Here is a 20,185-nt window from a genome sequence, read left to right on the forward strand (position 1 = left end):
AGAAGACAGTTGTCTACTAAACGCATCACATGAACTGACAATGAAACTGTGTCTCCAAACCAACCTGCAATCACGCTCAAACTCTTTGGATTCATCCGTGCAGAAGAAGAAGCGACCCTTGAAAAGCTGCACGGCCACCACAGCGAAGATGAACATGAAGAGCATGTAGACGATCAAGATGTTCAGCACATTCTTCAGTGAGTTGACCACACAGTCAAAGACAGCCTGCAGAGCAAACACGGGGGCATTAATGAATACTACACTGGACAGAGAGGGCAACAGCATGGCAAAATCTGATGTCATAATAGTATTATAGCATACTCAACTCTTTAATGAGTTATAAAGCTGTGCTATGGATACACATGATAAAAATGGTACACCTTTGAAGGGAAAATTCACCTTTATGGGTACCAAATAAGGCCACTTAGCTCTAACTTGCTTTGTGTCCTTTTACTGATAAACATCAATAGAATATTGTTCAACAGCGCTGCAGACAAAAGGCCCTATTTTTAGCAATGCAGCCACATTTGAGAATTTCAACAAATATTCAGTGAGTATGTTGCTAATGAAATAAATGTGGGGACAAAAGTCATGAAATGTAGAGGGCATGTGCTTGAAACACAGACATCCTATCGTTTAAGGTATTCAGTGAATTGTGATTAAAATAGGAGCTGCAAGGGGTACACCTGTTGTGTCCTCTTAATTCTCACACAGCAAGGATTTACTGTTCATCACTTTTAAGCCTTTGAAGAAAGACAGGCCTTGTTCACCTGATATTCAAGAGAACTAAACTTCATATATGCAGCCCTTGAACTGAGATGAAGCAGAAGAACCTGCTGAGCTCTACCTTTAACTTGGGCAGACGTTTGATGGTCTTAAGAGGACGCAGCACCCTCAGCACACGCAGTGATTTGATTGTACTGATGTCTTTGCCTTTGCTGCTCCCCCTAGAGTTCAGCCAAGGAACATAAACAGTGTCAAAGAAAAATTAGAGAGCAGAGTGGAGGAATGAAGGGAAGGAACAATTGCAAAGGGCTCTTACCCAAAACCTTTTGCTATTGTTCAACATATTGTAAAAAGGGATGAGGTGGGGTAAGGGACATTTCCTCACAGCTAAATTATCCTAAACGTAACATCTGTAGTGAAAATTTAAGCGAAAGCAACATATGATGTGACACTTGCATAAAAAAGTACATTGCATTTGTGCAGACAATCCAAGCTCCCACAACCTATTCTTCTGCAGAAAAGAAACTCGTGTACGTCAAACATGAAACCGGTGGCAGGGAATGTGATCAGTTGTCTGACCATTTGGTTTCATGGACATCAAAAAGCATCATCATCAGTCATAATAACCTTCACCATCACTCAGTAGACATTCACTCATTCAATATTGACAGGCATCTCCCGGCAGAGTGCCCAGCCAAACCTCTTTCTTTCTTTTTCAGTGATACGCTATTCAGTTCTTCAGAAGGAATGGATATGTTAGATGTGTCAACGTGAACTTTAAGTATTATACTGCTAGGATTATGTTGACATAATCCTGAATTTCTTAACACTAAATGGACTGATTCTGATGTGTGTCACATAGCTTCCTTTCGTTAGAATCCAGATTTCAGAACTGGTGTTTTTGATTGCTCTTGGGTCAGGATGGAGGCTATGTGAGACTCTTGGGACATGTGATGTTGCTGACAGAACAGCATCACCATGTCATTACACAAACAAACACCAACAGCATCAAATGAGCCATGAGAGCGACCGGAGGAAATCATTTAGGCACAAAAAGACAAATGTCGTCAGTCGTGTGTTTTAAAGCGCTTGTTTAATGCCTGAAGCCCACAACTGAACATTCTGCTCATGATTTGTACACCCATACACCAATATCAGAGAGGAGAAATTGGGGTGTCAAGAGAGTAAATAGCCAAGTTCATCTTTACAGTAAGTGGATGGGCCATTTTGAAAAAAGCGAGGCAGGAGGCACCTGGAGACCTGCCAAGCTTTAGCAGATGAGAGGTCGTCCATCAAAGCTCGCTCTTTAACTATGAACTCAGTTCCCGTGACAGAAAACGTGAGACGATTCAATTCAGTGCCGATTGATTGAGTGGCTGTTCTACGTGTCTGCATGTGTATGTGTATGTGTGTGTGTGTGTGTGTGTGTGTGTGTGTGTGTGTGTGTGTGTGTGTGTGTGTGTGTGTGTGTGTGTGTGTGTGTGTGTGTGTGTGTGTGTGTGTGTGTGTGTGTGTGTGTGTGTGTGTGTGTGTGTGTGTGTGTGTGTGTGTGTGTGTGTGTGTGTGTGTGTGTGTGTGTGTGTGTGTGTAGGTGTGTGTGCGTGTGTGTGTGTGTGTGTGTGAGAGTGAGACTCAATCGATAATCAATAGGCATTCCTCCTTGGAAGTTGAGTCGGACTGAGGTCTCTCTATCAGAGCAGCTTTAGAGCATTAGAGTAAAGCCCAGGAAGGCCATAGGTGTTAGGAGTTATCAGCATCCCTACGCACACACATCTCACACGTGCAAACACACTCACTAACATAATGATAAGGGCAACAGTACTTTGAGTCTCATGACTGACGTATAAATACATAGATTTTTATGTCATTGTGTCTAGAAAGATGTGTTCCGTCAAAGAGGACATAAAGGTGGTACTCCACCCAAAATCTGAGTTTTCAGAATTGAAACACATCAGAACTTTGGGACTAACAGGTGATAGATATAATTTTGTTCTTCATGAAGCACAGCAGGTTTTGAATGCTTGGATTCAGAGACAGAAACATTCTGCTGTTCACCTCAGCATGTCACAATCTTCTTATACCACACTGCTACACCAAAATATGGCAAAATACACAGCTGTCTCAGCACTCATGTGTTGGTGAACATATTTCCTCTCTTTTATTTTCTGGGAGCAGCACACAATATGAAGATTTAAAAACATGTCTGATTTCTCTTCGGGGCTGATTTTGGTGTACGTCATATTCATGTAGCAAAACACAGCTCTTTGATTGCAGCATGGCTGTGGTTTAGAACATAACGCCAGCTCAAGAAAACTAGTTGTCCTAAAAATTGGTTGAGCAATAGGCAGGTATGCCAAACTGTGAGAACTACAGCATGCACCTGGTCAGGCGCTGGACATCATTATGAATAAGGTTTACGAGTACGATCATTTAGTTTGGTAGATGTCAATTTCTTTTTTGTAATCCATTGAACTATGTGAACTATGTGAACTTGTGTCTCCTAAAAATATTTTTTATAGAACTAATTAGTTTTCCTAATTAAGTTTGGGTGCAGCATAATTGCTACTGGAGATAAATTCAGAGGATTTTTTAAAGGAATAAAGCTCCATACTTATGAGCAGCAGGAAGTTCAGCTGGATAGCAGGCACAAACCTTAAACCACTGCTAGGTTTTCAGCAATGAAAGAACTTTGGTTAAGGTTTGGGAAAGATTGCAATTTTGATCTAATGGAAATCAATGTGTCCCACGACTTTGAAGACTTTATTTGTGGTAAAGCAGACCACAAACTTTCCCCCACTTTAACAATATGCTCTGAATGTCTAAACATATTCATAAATATACTGAATAATGCTGTAGTTGTTCCAAGTGCATGTTGTACAGCAAGACTAGATAATCTGGTGGAAAAACTAGGCTGCCAGGTAACATATGACTGATATTTGCTTCTTGCAAATTAAAAACATTACCTCATTCAGCAATCCTGTCACAAATATGTTTCTTTCAAAAAGATTCTTACAGAAATCGTTTCTAGGAAATAGGCTTTGAATTCAAGCTGGTCACAGTCTGAACTTTCATGAAGGACAAAACTAGAAGTTTTTATACCATCCTTTCAAGCCTAAATGGCATGACTGATTACCAAAAGACAGACTGTGGGTGGAATGCTAATTTTCAGGAAATAAAAGTGTTGTAGAAATTTTAAGTAGTTTATTAATTAAACAAGTAACTAAACTCGTTCCAATGAAAATGTGTGCATTAAATCAAAGCCTTCCAAAGTGCTTCCTAGTGTTTGTTGGTACGATGTTGGTGAAAGCACGATACAGCAGGGAAGATTATGAACGTTGAGAAGAACAAAGAAAGAAAGAGAGAGAAGCCAATTTGATTCGGTGGTGGAGAGCAGGGGACAGAACGGAGGAGGACAGAGGAAGAACTTTACCGGGTGCTGCTCCTGTCGAGTTTCAGCGAAGGTGGAGACAGCGAGAGTCAGTGACAGCGACAGAAAGAAAGACAGAGACAGATAAAGGAGAGGAGGAGGAGGCAGGGAGAAGAGGAAAAACACAAAAAGACAGACACGCACAGAGACACACATCGACAGAGAGAGATCAACAAAGACAGACACAAGACAGGAGAGAGGGGTTTGGTAGAAACAGGAAAAAACACATCCATATGAGAGACAGACAAAGAAGGAGGGACAGCAAGATGGGCATAACTGATTAGAAATACAGCCCACCCACCCGTCGGCACATACACTCATCACTCCCTCCCACAACCATCTTTTGTCTCCATGACGACTGAATGCGGTGTCTAAATACCTGTTCTAGATTGGCTATTAGATAAGGTGAGTCCTGTGTACTCCTGTTGAGTCCTAGCATAGTAGATATTGTTTCCTTCTCATTGCACAGTGCTAAAAATTCTTCTGTTCAATTAACATCATCCGACACAATTAAACTGATTTGTCCCAATGTTCCACTTAAAAAACTTTGTCAACTTATTTTATTGGATTTAAAGGACCAGGAGATTGTACAACAAGCCAATTACAAGCGTGGTCACTTATTTAAATCAGGTTCACTCCATGTTGATGCAAGGCTGTTCTACAGATCACATGTGATTATTTAGATCTGGAAAGAGGCTAATTTTCTGAATCCTCTTCCAGTCATCCTTCCATCCAGACTAGTGAACAAAGACTTCATACTGGTACGATAGGACTTTCCATACATGATTACTGTCTGGTTGCATTATGTTTTATTTTCATGCTAGCCACGTATTGATATACTGGTCTGGATTTGGTGTATTTTAAACATTTTAACTGCTTGTAACTCAGTCTTCACTGCTTGTGTTGAGCATAGCTTTACATTATTCTGTCAGGAGAGAGCTAAAACAAGGTCAGAGTTGCTGAATTGATATGCACAGAGTTAACAGTGGAACATAAATGGTATTTCACAAATAAAGAAGCAACTCTAAAGAATAGAAATTTGAATGCTTTAATATTTAATCTGAGGGAATATCTCATATAAATCATTGTAAAATATGATATTATCTGATGTAAAATAAATACATTTTAATGTAAACGTATGTTGAACCTCATTCCTCTTCCATGCATTACAGCACTAAGGGATGTACTTTTTCCTCCATCAGATCTGTTTAACTCTCAGGTATCTTGTTGAGATCTACAGTAAAATAAGAGCACTTCTGTGAATCTGTCCCCTTGCTGAGACTCTGGATGTACAAACCTTCCTTCCCTCCCGGGTGTCTTTTTGCTGTAGCCAACTCTATGAAGAATTACCTTCACGGCTGGAAGAGGAAACTCAATTGCTGCATCTGTTTACACCGATTCTTATCTTATCACACCATAATGATCAATTAGACCAGGCCTACAGCACAAATTGCCCTCATTAGATCTACAATCATCTGGTGGGATTTTATTAAAGCTCTTCAGCATGCACATCTGCACAGGGGAAGAAAACGGCGTTAAATCTTTAGAGGTGACCGGTTCCAGGTTTTCTTGGCATGTTACAGCACATAGGCAAACACTCAGGACATCGATCATGAGTGAAGACTCAAGAAACCAGGATTTGTGTGTATTGTCCCATACACACACACCGTTAACGGAAGGAAAAGGCATTCTCACAGAGTACTGCGACTGCATGCAGTTCTGAGTCATGACACTGTATCATTCAGCATTTATTTGGAAAATGAAGGGTGCCAGAAGCGCAACTGTTGTGTTTAAAACCCATAAAAATATGAAGCCATTGTACCGTGACCATGCTAAAAATCCAGTGTACAATGGTTCTGGGATGTACCTGCTTTTCAATAATGTCATGCGTCAAAGTGAAATTTCCTAAGTGTGTGTGAAGCCTTCGCCCCTTAAGCAGAACTGTACTGTAGCTCAGCCCTGGTGCAGATGGTGGGAGCAGGAAGGCAAAGGAGGAGACTGCCAACAGGGACAAAGGGTGAAAAGAAAAGGGAACTGAAAGGGTGATTAAAGAAGTGAAAGGGCAAGGGAGAAAAGGAGAGAGCAGTAAAGAAAGTGAAAAGAGGAGGAAAGAGGATCTGCAAAGGAGAGGAGGAGGCATCCTCTTTTCAGCGACGAGTCATGTTGTGGAGGGTGCAGCAGTGGAAAGATTTTCAACTTGCTGTAACAAACCTTTTTTTAATTTTATCAGTTCATCTTGTTCCTTGCCTTTTTGTATTTATTTTATTTTAAAGTGATACTGAACATTAACGTCATTTATGGAACTGAAATCACGATTTATCACTGTTTATGTTTCTGAGAACCTGTATGCTTTTGTGATTTTAATTTGAAAACCATCTAAATCCTCAGGTATCTGTTAATGTACATTTAAGTATTTGTAAAAAGCATAATTTCTTTTTGTTTGCTTGTTATGAGTCAAAATCTATGAGCATTAATTCAGAATTTCCTAATTTGTGGTATGTGAAGTAGGTGCAGTGCTCCTAAACTTCAAAACAGGTGAGAAAGTTGAAACCAAAGGAATATATATGACTACACATTTATGCCACCTGGAATATGCTGAGCTGTCAAACACTTGTATGTGCACCTTCCTCAATTTGCTCAATTTCCCTTCATTCAACTAATTTACTGTTACACTATCCGATGCATTGTGTGGGTTTGCTAATTTTCATATAGACATGTTTTAGCTGCAGACTGGTTTTCTGATGATTAAGAAAACAAGCAAACATTAATTAACATTGACTGGCATTTCTAGCTCTGTCAGTGTGAATGCATCTTGATGGTGCCATTTATCACATGACTTTGACAGTGTACTTCTTATTAGTAATATTATATATCAACAGAAGTGGTATGTGGTCAGACTGAATGCAAAGTGTCACTCGTGGCACGACATGAAACATCTCCTCTTTAACGTTCATAATATGGCAATAGGTGGCATGGGGTTGAGCCAAGATGTTTAACACTGTGAAAATGCACATATTGTGTTGAATTGGGTTGGTCAGTGACAAGCAGGATATCGCAGCAGCAGTGGGCATAGCACTGCAAAAACGCTGTAGAATATCCTACCTATATAATACTGCTGTTGTAAAAGCTCCCTTGCAAACCAACAGTGCATTCATTTGCACCACAAAATTGTCTCTAACAAATGCACTATTTACCTCTGAGTAAAGTTTACCAAAAACTACAACTAACAGCTTGTTTTAGACAATTGCTTAGTTTTTAACTATACACTATGACACAGTTCTAAAGATGTACGTCTTCACTACAAAACAAACAGGCTCAGAGCTGAGAGAAGTAAGAAATAGACTAAGAAATTTGTTGATGATAACAACATTGTGGAAAAACAATTCCAGCTTTCACATCTTGACCTCAGTTCATGCCACCTCAAGCAAATGTGACAATTATTTCCAATGAACTTTTTATGTCGTGCTGTCACCTCTAAAATTTACTTTGCATTTGATCTGAACGCTCCTTGACAGAAGGTATTAGCAAGAACACATATAACTGGAGTTCGTTCTTTGTCTGCAAGTGACTCCAAGCATCATTAACAGAGTCCTAAGTGATGCCGTCTATTGCATCGCAGGTTGTGTTCAGGTTCATGCAGCCACCAAGGCAGGCATGCACTGGACATCCAGAGAGTTGAGGAGGATGCACAAACAAGCTCTTCTTTCTGCCTCACTCAGTCCTGTTTTTTTTCTTTCCTTTCTCAAACACAAACACACAGTCAGTCCCTCTCAGTGCATCTATCATACATATTAAATTCATATGTATTCATCTTTATGCTGCTTCAGTATCATAACAAATCATTCCACCGACTACACCCTGCCCCAGCATGCCTCCCTCTTTCCCTCCCACGTACTTCCCTGGGTCGTGCAGAGGAAGGAAAGTTAAATACCTGTGCCTCCGGGTTCGTTAATATGGTCAGAACGGCGGATATTGTATTTGTGTAAGTGTTTGAGTGTGTGCTGGTAAAAAAGAGGGAAGAGGGGGGTGAGGTGATGAGTCCTGCCGATGTTCCTCCCTGTGGCGGATGAATAGCCTGGGCACTTAAAGGGTTAAAGGTGTCTGGGGTGCCCTCACCCCCACGGACTGATCGATCAGGACCTCCGACCAGGAGGATGGGGGAGAATGAGGAGGCTGAGGGGTGGGAAGTTAGGAGGCAGGATGTTGGCTTTAATGACTGTTGGAGAGTGGGAGGTTGAAAAGGTGTTTTTGGTGGAATCTGGAGTCAAAGGATTCATTACAGACTGTAGGGTTCTACTGGGGAAGGGTGGAAATAACGACAAGTTAGGGAGCAATGGGTGACACTTGTTCCTAACATACACACACATTTTGAAGCAGGAATGCTTTACAATCTGTCCATCTGATAAAGACTGTCATGTGGTCAGCTTTGTATATTGAACTTGTTTAAACAAAGAAATAAACAAGTTTTGTCTTAAAGTTGTACTACCAGCTAGGAACAATGTCCCAGCATGAAAAAACAAGATGGAAACATAAGAATGCTCACTGAAATGCAAATTTGTGAGAATTTTATTTCTATAACTTTATTCACAACTCTTTACTCTGGATGACCTTTTCTGCAGTGTGAAGAACTGTACAAGTAGTCGTATGTCATCCATCTAACACTTGTTCAGACAAAGGATTTTTTGTGCTTCAGTTTGGAGAGGTAAATTGAGAGAACTAAAAGCAATATAATGTTCCCTTGTTTGCCAATTGTCATTTCTCTATGTTAGGAATAAGCAAGGTTTAAGGGGGCTGAGACCGTGAAAACGAGGAGACGCACAAAATGTAAGGATGAAGAGGAGTTCTTATGACAGAGGGAGTGGAAAGGTATCTGGTAGGAGGAGGAGGCATCAGCAGGGACCAAGGCTGTGTAGGACTTGGGGATGTGTGTTGTTAAGGAAGGGTTTGAGGGATCAAAGTCAGGGCTTTAGATGCAAGAAAAGAGGAAGGGATGACTCACGGCCTGGTTGGTGGAAATCAGAGCGGCATGGATCGGCAAATAGGGGAAACAAGGGAAGAGGAGCAAGGAAGGTTGGGACGAGAAAATGTTGAACAGGAGCAGGTGCTTTATAGTTTATTAGACAGTTGAGGGGAATGATGTTTGGGGTCGTTGTTAGGGTGAGTGTTTCAGGCAAGGTTTGGGGTTCATGGAGGGTGGGGAGTGGGTGGAAATAGTGGAACTACACTCTAAAAACAAACTTCCGTCACCGGGGCTCCTCACTAGTAAAGGACTATACAACAACAAACTTTTGTGTAAGCAATGGTTCCCAATGGGTTCTGCGGGGTTTCCCCAGAGATTTCCCAAAGAATGCCGAATCAAAAAAAAGCTAAACGTCTTGAAGCCCCTTCACGTTTTAGAGTGTAGGTAAGAGATGGTGAGGATCTTTCAGGTGAAGCATATCAGGGATAGGTTTTAGTTAAGGATCTTGGGTGGTTGTTGAGATGAAGGTGGCACTGAAACGTAGAGAAAGACCTGCTGATATGATGTCACATGTGATGGACCAAGATGGAAATAGAGTGGCAGGGTAGACTGCAGACTGGAAAAAGACAACGACTGAAGGAAAGAGGGTTTCAGAACAATGGAGAGGAGAAAGATCGACAGTAAACAAAGAAGAGAAGAAGGCAGGACTGAAGCTGTCAGTAGGGAAGTAGAAAAGAACAAATTGGAGGAAGGAGTAAGAATTTTAAGAACAAGGAAAGTTTAGAGACATAAAGGAGGTAGAGAAAAAGACAGACTGGAGGAGAATCAGAGACAGAGAAAGAAAAGTACAAAGAGTAGAAATGCAACAACGGGAGGTGATGATTTCTGGAGTACAGCGGGTTCAGACGATAGGAGAAAAAGATCAGCATTGCCTGTTGTATCGGACGTACAAGGCTGTGCGATGAGGGTCTTTCTGTGGATGGTGGAATGTGTGTAGGTGGTGAACATGATGAAGAGGAGGGTGGAGGGGGCACTTACGTGAAGGCGAAGGCCACCAGAGCACCACTAACCACTATAAAGTCCAGAATGTTCCACAGATCGCGAAAGTAGGAGCCCTGATGGAGAAACAAGCCCAGCACCACCATCTGGAAGACATGGAACGTGCTCAGTACCACATACATACACAAACAGTAACTCAGGTACACACTCAGTCAGTACACTTACACTCTGACACACCGCACACTGACAATAACAGTTACAGAACATTTGCACAAAAGCAAATACGTTCACAAAAACATATTATACAATCACACAAAAATAAAGGCAAAAAAAGTAAAAATGCATTCACACACACTCACACAGTGATACTGTGTTACCTTGATCAACATTTCAAATGTGAAGACGCCTGTGAAAACGTAGTCAAAATAACGCAGCACCTGCAGAGCAACACAACACCGTAAGATATAATCATCAGCGAGAAAGGATGAGAAAGAGAAGCAGAGTGAAAAACATACGAGACAAACGAAGCAGGAGAGATGAACAAAAACAGAAAAAGAGACAAATAATCAGACACCAGTCCAAGCCTAATCCTAAATCTAATCTTAATCCTATTTTCATTGTTTGTTCTCAAAATGTAATTTCACAACATCCATTTGTTATAATTTAGGTTATTCACTATTTCTCTGCCCCCAATATTCTTTCCTGGTTTAAAATTATCCTTCATGTTTACTACATCTTGATTCGAAGTGGTCATGCGAGTGTTTCCAGTTATTTTGGAATAATTAACAACACTAGGTAACAGTCAGTACTAGCGCTGGCCAGCAGGGATTAAAGATAAAAAAATAAAATAAAAAACTCCACAGTACAGAGCTTCAATCCAAGTTTTGTGCCAATAAAGAAAGTAGGTGGGAGAATTGTGTTCATTTCATAAAACCTTTTCATGGTATCGTAGGAGCTTCAGTAGAAATCTGATGCTATGATGACGGTGGACATCAGATGAAAGCATCATCTGCCTCCCTTCTTAAAACATTTGTTTTGCAAAGTTTTTTCAGAGCTTCAGCCAAAATAGTTGTTTTTTAAACATCATCCAGCAGGTAGTATAAGCACTACAAAATGATGCCATTTGGGATCTTATTTCATAAAAAAACACTGAAAATTGACACTAAAACTGTCTGTGACAGGTGTAGTTATGTATAAAACTTGACATATAACATACAATGACCAGCTTCGGCCTCTAACTTTTATTGTAAAAATCATATTTTGAATTACAGCAGAGTCCCACAATAATTACAGCCTTCACTTGGTGTTCTTAGTCTAACATAATAGCCTCACTTCATAGCCATGGTCTAATCCTAAACCTGTCCACATGTCCTCACTTGAAACTACTTTGCTCATCTTCACATCATCAGGAGATTTTTCATTTACAAAGGGATGTAGAGGCACACACATTAGCAGACAGAAAAACACAGACACACACACAGTAAAGTCTCACATTGTTTTGTGGTGAGTCAGGCCAGACAGGGTCCTCTGCAGCGAGGGCGATGCTGCTCATAGCGATGACAGACAGGATGCTGAACTCAAAATACTTCAGAGTCAGGATGTAGTGACAGCATTTCCGAAACCTGGAGCAAACGCACACACATGCACACGTTTACAAAAAAAACACAAAACACACTATATTTCTTGCCTGGGGAGAAAAACTTTCCTCTTAAATAACTATTCTGTCCGCAATAAGGATGCAGTACAACGTTCTCAGTCTGTCTTTGCACAGACACTTATACTCACGGGTTGGTGGTAGACATTATAAAGCAGGAACTATAGGGAGGCATTGGTTTGGGACCATCTTCATCTCCACCCTCGTCCTCCTCCTCCTTCTTCTCCTCGCTCTTCTTCTGGTCGGTGTTGGCATTCTTGTTCACTGAGCGAAACAAAAAGAAAACAGAGACAGACAGACAGAAAGAGGTCAGCTTCACCAGAGCAGGACATTAAACACATGAAGGATGTCCACCAGCATTGTTCCAAGGAGCAGGAGTGAATGAGGCTGGATTTGGACCATACACTAAAGCAATATTTCTAAAAGTTGCAATGTCACTTCTAATTTACTCTCACTGAGAGTACTTGATGAGTACTACTCAGTTTGTACAAAGTGTTCTACAGGAGTGAAGTGACAAAATGATTCAAGTGACAGTTCCTATGTGTCTTTGCTTCTTCTTGTAGACAAGAACTATTGCAATGTAGGATATATGGCATATGACATCAGGCATTTGGGTTCTGTAAGGCGTCTTGAGACAATGTGACCTGTAATTGGTGCTATATAAATAAAATTGAACAGAACAGAACCTGTGTTGCAAACTGTGGATATGACGTGTTAAAGATGTGGACATGGACTAGACAGGGAGGGTAATGAAAGACAAACACTAAAGAAACTGGAGCATCCAATGTTTTTGGAGCTTGACCCATACAAGGCAGTACAAATCAGAATATCTTGGCCCCTGACAGCTGCTTAAAATCTGTCTCTGACATGCCCTAACTTTATGGTCTCTATGGGAAGTCTCCAGTCCAGTTCATTCTGTATTTTCACAACAATTCCGCACATGCCAGAGTCCCTGAGATGCTCACCTTGTAAGATGGCATTGGTTGAGGGGTAGGGGTAGACAGGGGGCATGTCTATGGTTGTGTACTCGGGTTTGGCCATGCTAGTCAGGATGAGGCTGTCCATGCTGTGAAGCAGGGTGTGGGTGTCAGCGTCACGACAGTTGAGCAGGTTGTTAACGTGGTCGGGATGGTCGGGGTGATCTGGTGGGAGAGCATAAGGATGCTCGTGGGCGCTGGCCAGTTTGCTGTTGTTGCGGAAGTTGTCCAAGTCCTCGTTGTACTGCTGTATGGGTCGTGTGGTGGAGAGGTTGGGGCCGGTGCTGTGGTGCTCCCTGGAGAACGAAAAGGGGTTGAAGAGAGACAAAGAAATAAGCAATTAGGGAAAGAAGAAAAAAATAAGATGAGAAACAAGAAATGAGCACCGATATATGATAGATGGAATGCCTCCTCAGAAACTTCTTTCACTACTACTGTCTCCAGTACTACTCAACACACACAGAAAACACACCGTTAAGCTGTTAATTAGACAGACAGGATTGTACTCTATAGCTCACCGAAGACAATATTATGATGTATTCAAGTGTGTGCTCCAGGCACCCGTACCTACGCAGATCACGTATGTTACGCTGTGAGCGGGAACGCTGTTGTTGTTGCCTGACTGTAGCATGGTGTTGCTGGCTGCTTCATTAAAAGCTAATACAAAATGACCGGTCGTCCTGCCTTCTTCTAAACATAACATGGTGTCAGAAGATAACGCGGAAAGATGGCACAGTTTCAACCACCACAGAACCTGAGTTTGCACGGCAACCTAGCGGAAAATTGGAGAAACTGGCTTCAACGCTTCGAACTTTTCTGCACAGCAAGCGGCATTGCGGAAAAGTCAGAGAAGGTACAATGCGCGACATTTCTTCACGTCGCAGGTGAAGAGGCTATTAAAGTTAGCAACACTTTTCACTTTACTGCGGATGAAAAGGACAAAATAGCGGTGCTAAAGAAGAAGTTTCAAGACTATTGTGAACCAAGAAAAAACTTGCCCTACATACGACATGTTTTTCACGAGAGCGCAGAAACAAGCTGAAAGCATTGACGCCTATGTCACGGATTTGAAGAACAAAGCCAAGGACTGTGAGTTTGGAAATCTCCATGATTCACTGGTACGTGACAGAATCGTATGCGGCATAATAAATGATCAAGTAAGAGGGAGGCTATTACGAGAAGCAGACCTAACCTTAGACAAAGCTATTGATATATGCAGAGCAAGTGAAATCACATCAAGTCAAGTAAAAGCACTCACCGAAGAAGCTGAAGTAAATAAACTGAGAACAGTCAGGACGAAGGATGTGAAAAGCACACCAAAAACAGGAAAAGTTGACCAAAAAGAAACAAATTGCAACAGATGTGGACTAAAACATGGAAAAAACTGTCCAGCATTTGGTCAAACGTGCAACTCTTGTCATAAAAAGAATCATTTTGCCAAGATGTGCAGATCTCAAGAGCAGCGGAGGCAGTACGGAAAGAAAGTCCATGCCGTTAACAAAAGTGAAACTGAAAATGATATGTTCCTTGGGACTGTTGCTGTGGAGGAAAACAAAAGCGTCGGAGAAATAAAATCTTCAGAGAAGAAAGAAATATGGACTGAAAGATTCAAGATAAAGGACAAAATGGTGACATTCAAGCTGGATACAGGTGCAGACTGTAATGCAATGTCAATAAATACATTGAATGCAATAGGAGTAAATGCAAAACTCAAAGCAAGTAAAACCAAGCTAGTTCCCTTCTTTGGACACAAGGTGGCAGCATTGGGTAAGACATCACTGACATGTGAGTACAAAGGCCAAAGGCACAAAATTGAGTTTGAAATCACTCAAGAGGATGTTACTACTATCTTAGGAGGGGCAACCTGTTTAAAACTAGGTCTAGTGAAAAGACTGTATGAAGTGACAAAAGAGCATGACATTCTTAAAGACTATAAAGATTTGTTTGATGGTCTGGGATGTTTACCTGGTCAGCACCACATACAGATCGACCACACAGTCACGCCTGTAATTCACGCCCCTAGGAAAATACCAATTGCACTACGAGACAGAGTTGTGCAAGAACTACACCGTATGGAGAATATGGGAGTAATAACAAGGCAGACAGAGCCAACTGAATGGGTGAACAGTATGGTTACCGTAGTAAAACCAAAGAAAATACGTATTTGCATGGACCCAAAAGACTTGAACCAAGCAATAAAACGTGAACACTACCCATTACTCACGGTAGAAGAAGTGGTTTCTCGGATGCCGAATGCCAAGTTTTTCTCAGTGCTTGACGCTAATCAGGGATTTTGGCAGATTAAACTTGATGAAGAAAGTTCAAAGCTTTGCACATTCAATACCCCCATTGGCAGATATCGGTTCCTGAGGTTACCTTTTGGTATCTCATCAGCACCAGAAGTGTTCCAGAGAGCCATTGCGCAAATGATTGAGGATCTGGATGGAGTTGTTAACATCATTGATGACTTACTGGTGTGGGGAGACTCTAAGGATGAGCATGATCACAGACTCAAAAAGCTGTTGGACAGAGCACGAGAATACAACTTGAAGCTTAACAAAAACAAATGCTTCATCAGGACAAATGAGATCAAATACATAGGACATACTCTTACAGACAATGGCTTGAAACCGGATGAGGAAAAAGTGAGAGCTGTGACACAGTTACCTCCACCAAAGGACAAACAAGAACTGTTGAGGTTTTTAGGTATGATTCAGTACCTTGCCAAGTTCATACCAAACTTGTCAGACGTCAGTGCACCTTTAAGAAAGCTGCTTGAAGGAAATGTGGAATGGCACTGGGAGGAGGCGCAAGTAAAGAGTTTTGAGCAACTCAAACAACTAGTCACAAATGCACCAACTTTGAAGTTCTATGACGTTAATAAACCAGTCACTCTGTCGGTTGATGCGAGTTCTGAAGGAATAGGAGCAGTCCTGCTGCAGGATGGACAGCCTGTAGCATATGGATCACGGGCACTCACCGACTGTCAACAACGATATGCTCAGATTGAAAAAGAGCTACTTGCTATTGTCTATGGCTGTGAAAAGTTCCATCAGTAGGTATATGGAAAAGACGTTCAAGTAGAGAGTGACCACATGCCATTGGAGAGCATCTTTAAAAAGTCATTGCATCAAGCTCCGATGAGGCTTCAACGGATGCTACTTAGACTTCAAAGATACAACTTAAAAGTGACTTACAAACCTGGAAAAGAACTTTACATCGCAGACACACTGTGCCGAGCTTTTCTAAAAGAACAAAAGGAGGAGCTACTTGAGAAAGAGCTTGAGGTGAGCCTTGTCACATTACAACTACCAATGTCAGAGGAAAAGCTGCTTAAGTTTAAAAAAGCTACTGAGGAAGATGCTGAAATGCAGTTACTAAAAGACATGGTTGTAAAAGGCTGGCCAAATGAAAGACGTGCAGTACAAAAAGACATTTTGCCATATTGGACATTTAGGGATGAGATCACTTTCACATCAGGACTAATGTTCAAAGGAGAAAAAATCATTGTTCCAACTCAGCTAAGACAGGAGATGCTGGAGAAAATCCATGAATCGCACCTGGGAATAGTGAAGTGTAAAGAAAGAGCCCGAGATGTACTGTACTGGCCTAACATGTCAAAACATATTGAAGATGTTGTGTCACGTTGTGCAGTTTGCAACGAGCACAGAAATAGCAATCCAAGAGAACCACTACTTTCACATCCAGTACCAAACAGGCCGTGGGAGAAAGTAGGGACTGATCTTTTTCACTACAATGGATCTGAGTTTTTATTGTGTGTGGACTATTTTTCAAAGTACCCGGAACTCATGAAGCTAAAGGACACAAACAGTCGCAGTGTTATTGTGTCTATGAAGTCAATATTTGCTCGACATGGCATACCGGACGTAGTCATCTCAGATAATGGTCCTCAGTATGCCAGTGCCGAGTTCCAAGATTTTGCGGAAAGCTGGGAATTCAAACATGTTACGTCCAGTCCCACACATGCTCAGTCCAATGGACAGGCCGAGAGAACTGTACAGACTGTTAAGAATCTCTTGAAGAAAGCGGAGTGCAGCAAAAGCGACCCCTACATTTCTCTTATGGAGTATCGAAATACACCCCTGGAGAATGTTGGACTGTCCCCAGCACAGTTACTCATGGGACGAAGGCTTAAAACGAAACTGCCAACGTCAACATCGCTACTCACTCCTAATGGATCGGAAAAGGTTCATCAGCAACTGAAAGAGAATCAGGAGAAACAGAAACTGTACTTTGATAGACAAACAAGGACACTGCCAGACTTGCAAGCAGGAGACAATGCCAGGATCCAGAGAGGAGAGACATGGCAGCCTGCAGTGGTCCTGCACAAACATCAGCAGCCTCGTTCATTTGTGGTTCGCACACCGGATGGAAGAATCTACAGGAGGAATCGTAAACACCTACGTACAACTGAAGAGAGTACGTTTCCAACAACAAATGGACAGGACATTAACACTGAAATGGACACACAAATGCCTAATTGTATTACTGAGAGTTTCCAGTCACAAGACAATGATTTTACTGAACAAGTCAATGCACAGGGTACACAGACTTCAATTTACATCCCTGATGCTAATGCCTACAAAACTAGATCTGGTAGAGCAGTAAAAGTACCTGCTAGATACAGAGAGTAATGTTTATTTAGGAGTACACTGAAAGGTCTCTGTTGAGGAAAAAGTAAATAAATACAAGTTAAAGTAATGTTTAGTTCTTAAAAAAAAAAAAAAAAAAAAAAAAAAAAAAAAAAAATATATATATATATATATATATATATATATATATATATATATATATTGTTAAAAATGGGGATGTGATGTATTCAAGTGTGTGCTCCAGGCACCCGTACCTACGCAGATCACGTATGTTACGCTGTGAGCGGGAACGCTGTTGTTGTTGCCTGACTGTAGCATGGTGTTGCTGGCTGCTTCATTAAAAGCTAATACAAAATGACCGGTCGTCCTGCCTTCTTCTAAACATAACAAATATTAGGGAAATTAAATACATTCTTTACACCTTTTACTTTCTTAGATAAACTAACTACAGGCTGTAATTTGACAGTAATGCATTGAGAAAATAAACCTTCTTTCACTCACTTTCTCATGCGATGGCCTCTGCTTCTTTCCTGGTTGCCATGACGATGTCGTCTCGTCTTTCTTCCCTCCCCGTCCTCGCCTCTGTCCCCCTCGCCCTCTGTCCCCCTGGATCGGTGTCGTCTGCCCTCCTCCCCCTCCCTTGCTGCCCTGCGATGCTGTCTGGACCTCCTGTGCTCGTTGTTGCCCTGCATCCCCTCGCTGTGGTGGGGAGAAACGCTGCGAGCCTCCCTGCATTCCCTGTTCCTGTGCCGATGGCCTCGATGGCTGCGGTGGCTGTGCCTTTCCTCCCCCTGATGGCCCTCCACGCTCCCCTCAGTGTTGCCCAGAGACGTGCAGCTGAAGCCGTGCTCCATGCGGGTCTCCGTCAGCTGGCCTGTCTCTGCGCTGTGTGGCCCGATGGCATTCTGATGGGGACGGTGGTGGTAGTGGTAGTAGTGGGCGGCACGACGGCAGTGGTCTATGTCTTGACGCTGGTATTCCTGGTCCAGAGGCAGCTCACCAGGTTGGGTCTTGTTGGTGTTGTTGTTGCGGTTGTCCTGTGGGTTCACCACCAGGGGCCGATCCAAGTGGGTTTTCATGTCACCGCGTGCTTTTCGTGGGTAGGACACCTGAGTCAAGGTAAGAAGGGAGTAGAGCTGAGGTGTTAGTGGTATTAAAACCTCAGACATCTTAAAAACTTACTCCTAAAGGCAACTAAACGTAAAGAATAATTGTACATGACCAGACGATGAGAGACGATTGCTCTTGAAACTTTGCTGCTAGCAATAATATGCTTCCCTGCTTTTCTTTCTCCTTCTCTATAATCTTTTTTACTTCAAGTATGAAATTTCAAATTCATTCAAAAATTTGACAGCATTCTCCAAATTCTGCAGCATAATCATGACCTTCTTTCTGGCAAGATGCTGCTTTTGATTTTTAAAAAGTCAATAGATAAAACTTGATTTACTTCACCTGTACTGGAGTAGAAACAGAAATCTCAGACTGATAACCTCAAAATTAGCACATAAAACATACAATGGCAAATGTCTGATAGTAGTTTGAGTGAAATTACCCTTTTAGTCCAGAGCACAACTCTAACTAACAGGACACCTTTAAACTTTGATGATGTATCTTTAGTGAATGTTCAGTCATTCACAATCCAGCAGTATATGTTGACAAATATCTTAACCACCTGTTTTTCTAAATTGATAGAAAATGATGCAGTGTCTTTGCATCCACATAGTTTCTTATGACACGGAACTACGGAGTCCTACTTTTTATTACACTTTACCATTTGAATTAATTATGTTCTCTTATCTGGGGGATCATTTACTGTCACATGTATTTTTTTAAAACATGAATAGTAGCATAATAGTCTCTACTGCTGAATGACATGTCCAGTAACAATTCATGAAGAAAGAAAAAGTATTTTGCTGTTCTAGAACAAAACTACAGCGATAAAGAAAATAATTATTATTGCCTTACTGACATCCATGCATGTCTGAAGCTTTCGGGGTGGCAGTTTTACGAAGCAAATGCTCATACAACCAAGCAAAATGCATAACAATTATATTTCGTTTTTTGTGGTTGCAGTAGCAATTTGCTTCAAAGCTGGTACATCAGATTTAGTCCAGGCTAATTTTGGCCTTCTTTAAGTCATACTTAACATATACCAGTTAACCCAGAATAATCCCACAATTTACTGCACTTGCTCAAGCTCCCGGCCCATTCCCTCCCCTGAGCCACAGATATACATAGTTCGGGAAACAGTTCACCCTTTTTGGCTCCACATGAACAGTTTGAAATTAAAACGGTCACGTATTTTTCCAGAGCCACAAAATGCCACAACAGCTCTGCTGCAGTCAGTTTGCCGAACAATATCCAGCCGACTCCTGATCATTTTCTTTTTCACGTAATTTTTTGAAGTATGTTGCACGACACCCACTCCAGTTTTAAGTCCACTGCCTTCCTGGGTACAGCTCTGGATTTCTCTGCATGCCCCACTTTAATAATGCATTGCTTCCAAGCACGCAGCTTCAAGCCGTCCCACATAGCAGCAGATAGCGCAATAATAAAAGTCTTTCACAGGCTTAAAGGGATATTACACCCTGGAATTAAAACATGTGTGGAGTACAGCATGACCCAGAATACACAGTGGTTAAAAAGCAGGTCAGGCCCTTGTGTTAGTCCAGTGGTTCCACTGCACGTCACTACATATTACATACAGATGGGCCAAATGTAATGTCATTAAAGAGTAATTTAACATAGACTGAAAGCTGAAATGAAAGAAAGTCTGTTTGATTGCTGTTGGCACAGAATTATTGATGAATGTGGCTAGGTGTGGTTAGA

General features: G+C 41.6%; 2 protein-coding genes across 17 annotated transcripts in view; one reads left to right on the forward strand and one right to left on the reverse strand.

Annotated features, from left to right (window-relative positions):
* cacna1ab (calcium channel, voltage-dependent, P/Q type, alpha 1A subunit, b) overlaps positions 1-20,185 on the reverse strand; it is a 111,451-nt gene that overhangs the window by 47,022 nt on the left and 44,244 nt on the right. For all 16 annotated transcript variants that reach the window (XM_055009964.1, XM_055009965.1, XM_055009954.1 and 13 more), the window contains exons 19-26: positions 17,858-18,465; positions 12,732-13,039; positions 11,898-12,030; positions 11,605-11,734; positions 10,490-10,549; positions 10,152-10,258; positions 848-947; positions 65-225 (exon numbers count right to left, since the gene is read on the reverse strand). In XM_055009964.1, the coding sequence (XP_054865939.1) occupies positions 65-225; positions 848-947; positions 10,152-10,258; positions 10,490-10,549; positions 11,605-11,734; positions 11,898-12,030; positions 12,732-13,039; positions 17,858-18,465 (1,607 nt within the window). The remainder of the gene's footprint in view (positions 1-64; positions 226-847; positions 948-10,151; positions 10,259-10,489; positions 10,550-11,604; positions 11,735-11,897; positions 12,031-12,731; positions 13,040-17,857; positions 18,466-20,185) is intronic.
* Positions 16,152-17,434, forward strand: LOC118469608 (uncharacterized protein K02A2.6-like). The gene has a single exon (XM_035943348.2). It carries the CDS (start codon positions 16,229-16,231, stop codon positions 17,396-17,398), a length of 1,170 nt encoding a protein of 389 aa, XP_035799241.2. The 5' UTR covers positions 16,152-16,228; the 3' UTR covers positions 17,399-17,434.

Source organism: Amphiprion ocellaris, chromosome 4, assembly GCF_022539595.1.
Source record: "Amphiprion ocellaris isolate individual 3 ecotype Okinawa chromosome 4, ASM2253959v1, whole genome shotgun sequence".
NCBI lineage: Eukaryota > Metazoa > Chordata > Actinopteri > Pomacentridae > Amphiprion > Amphiprion ocellaris.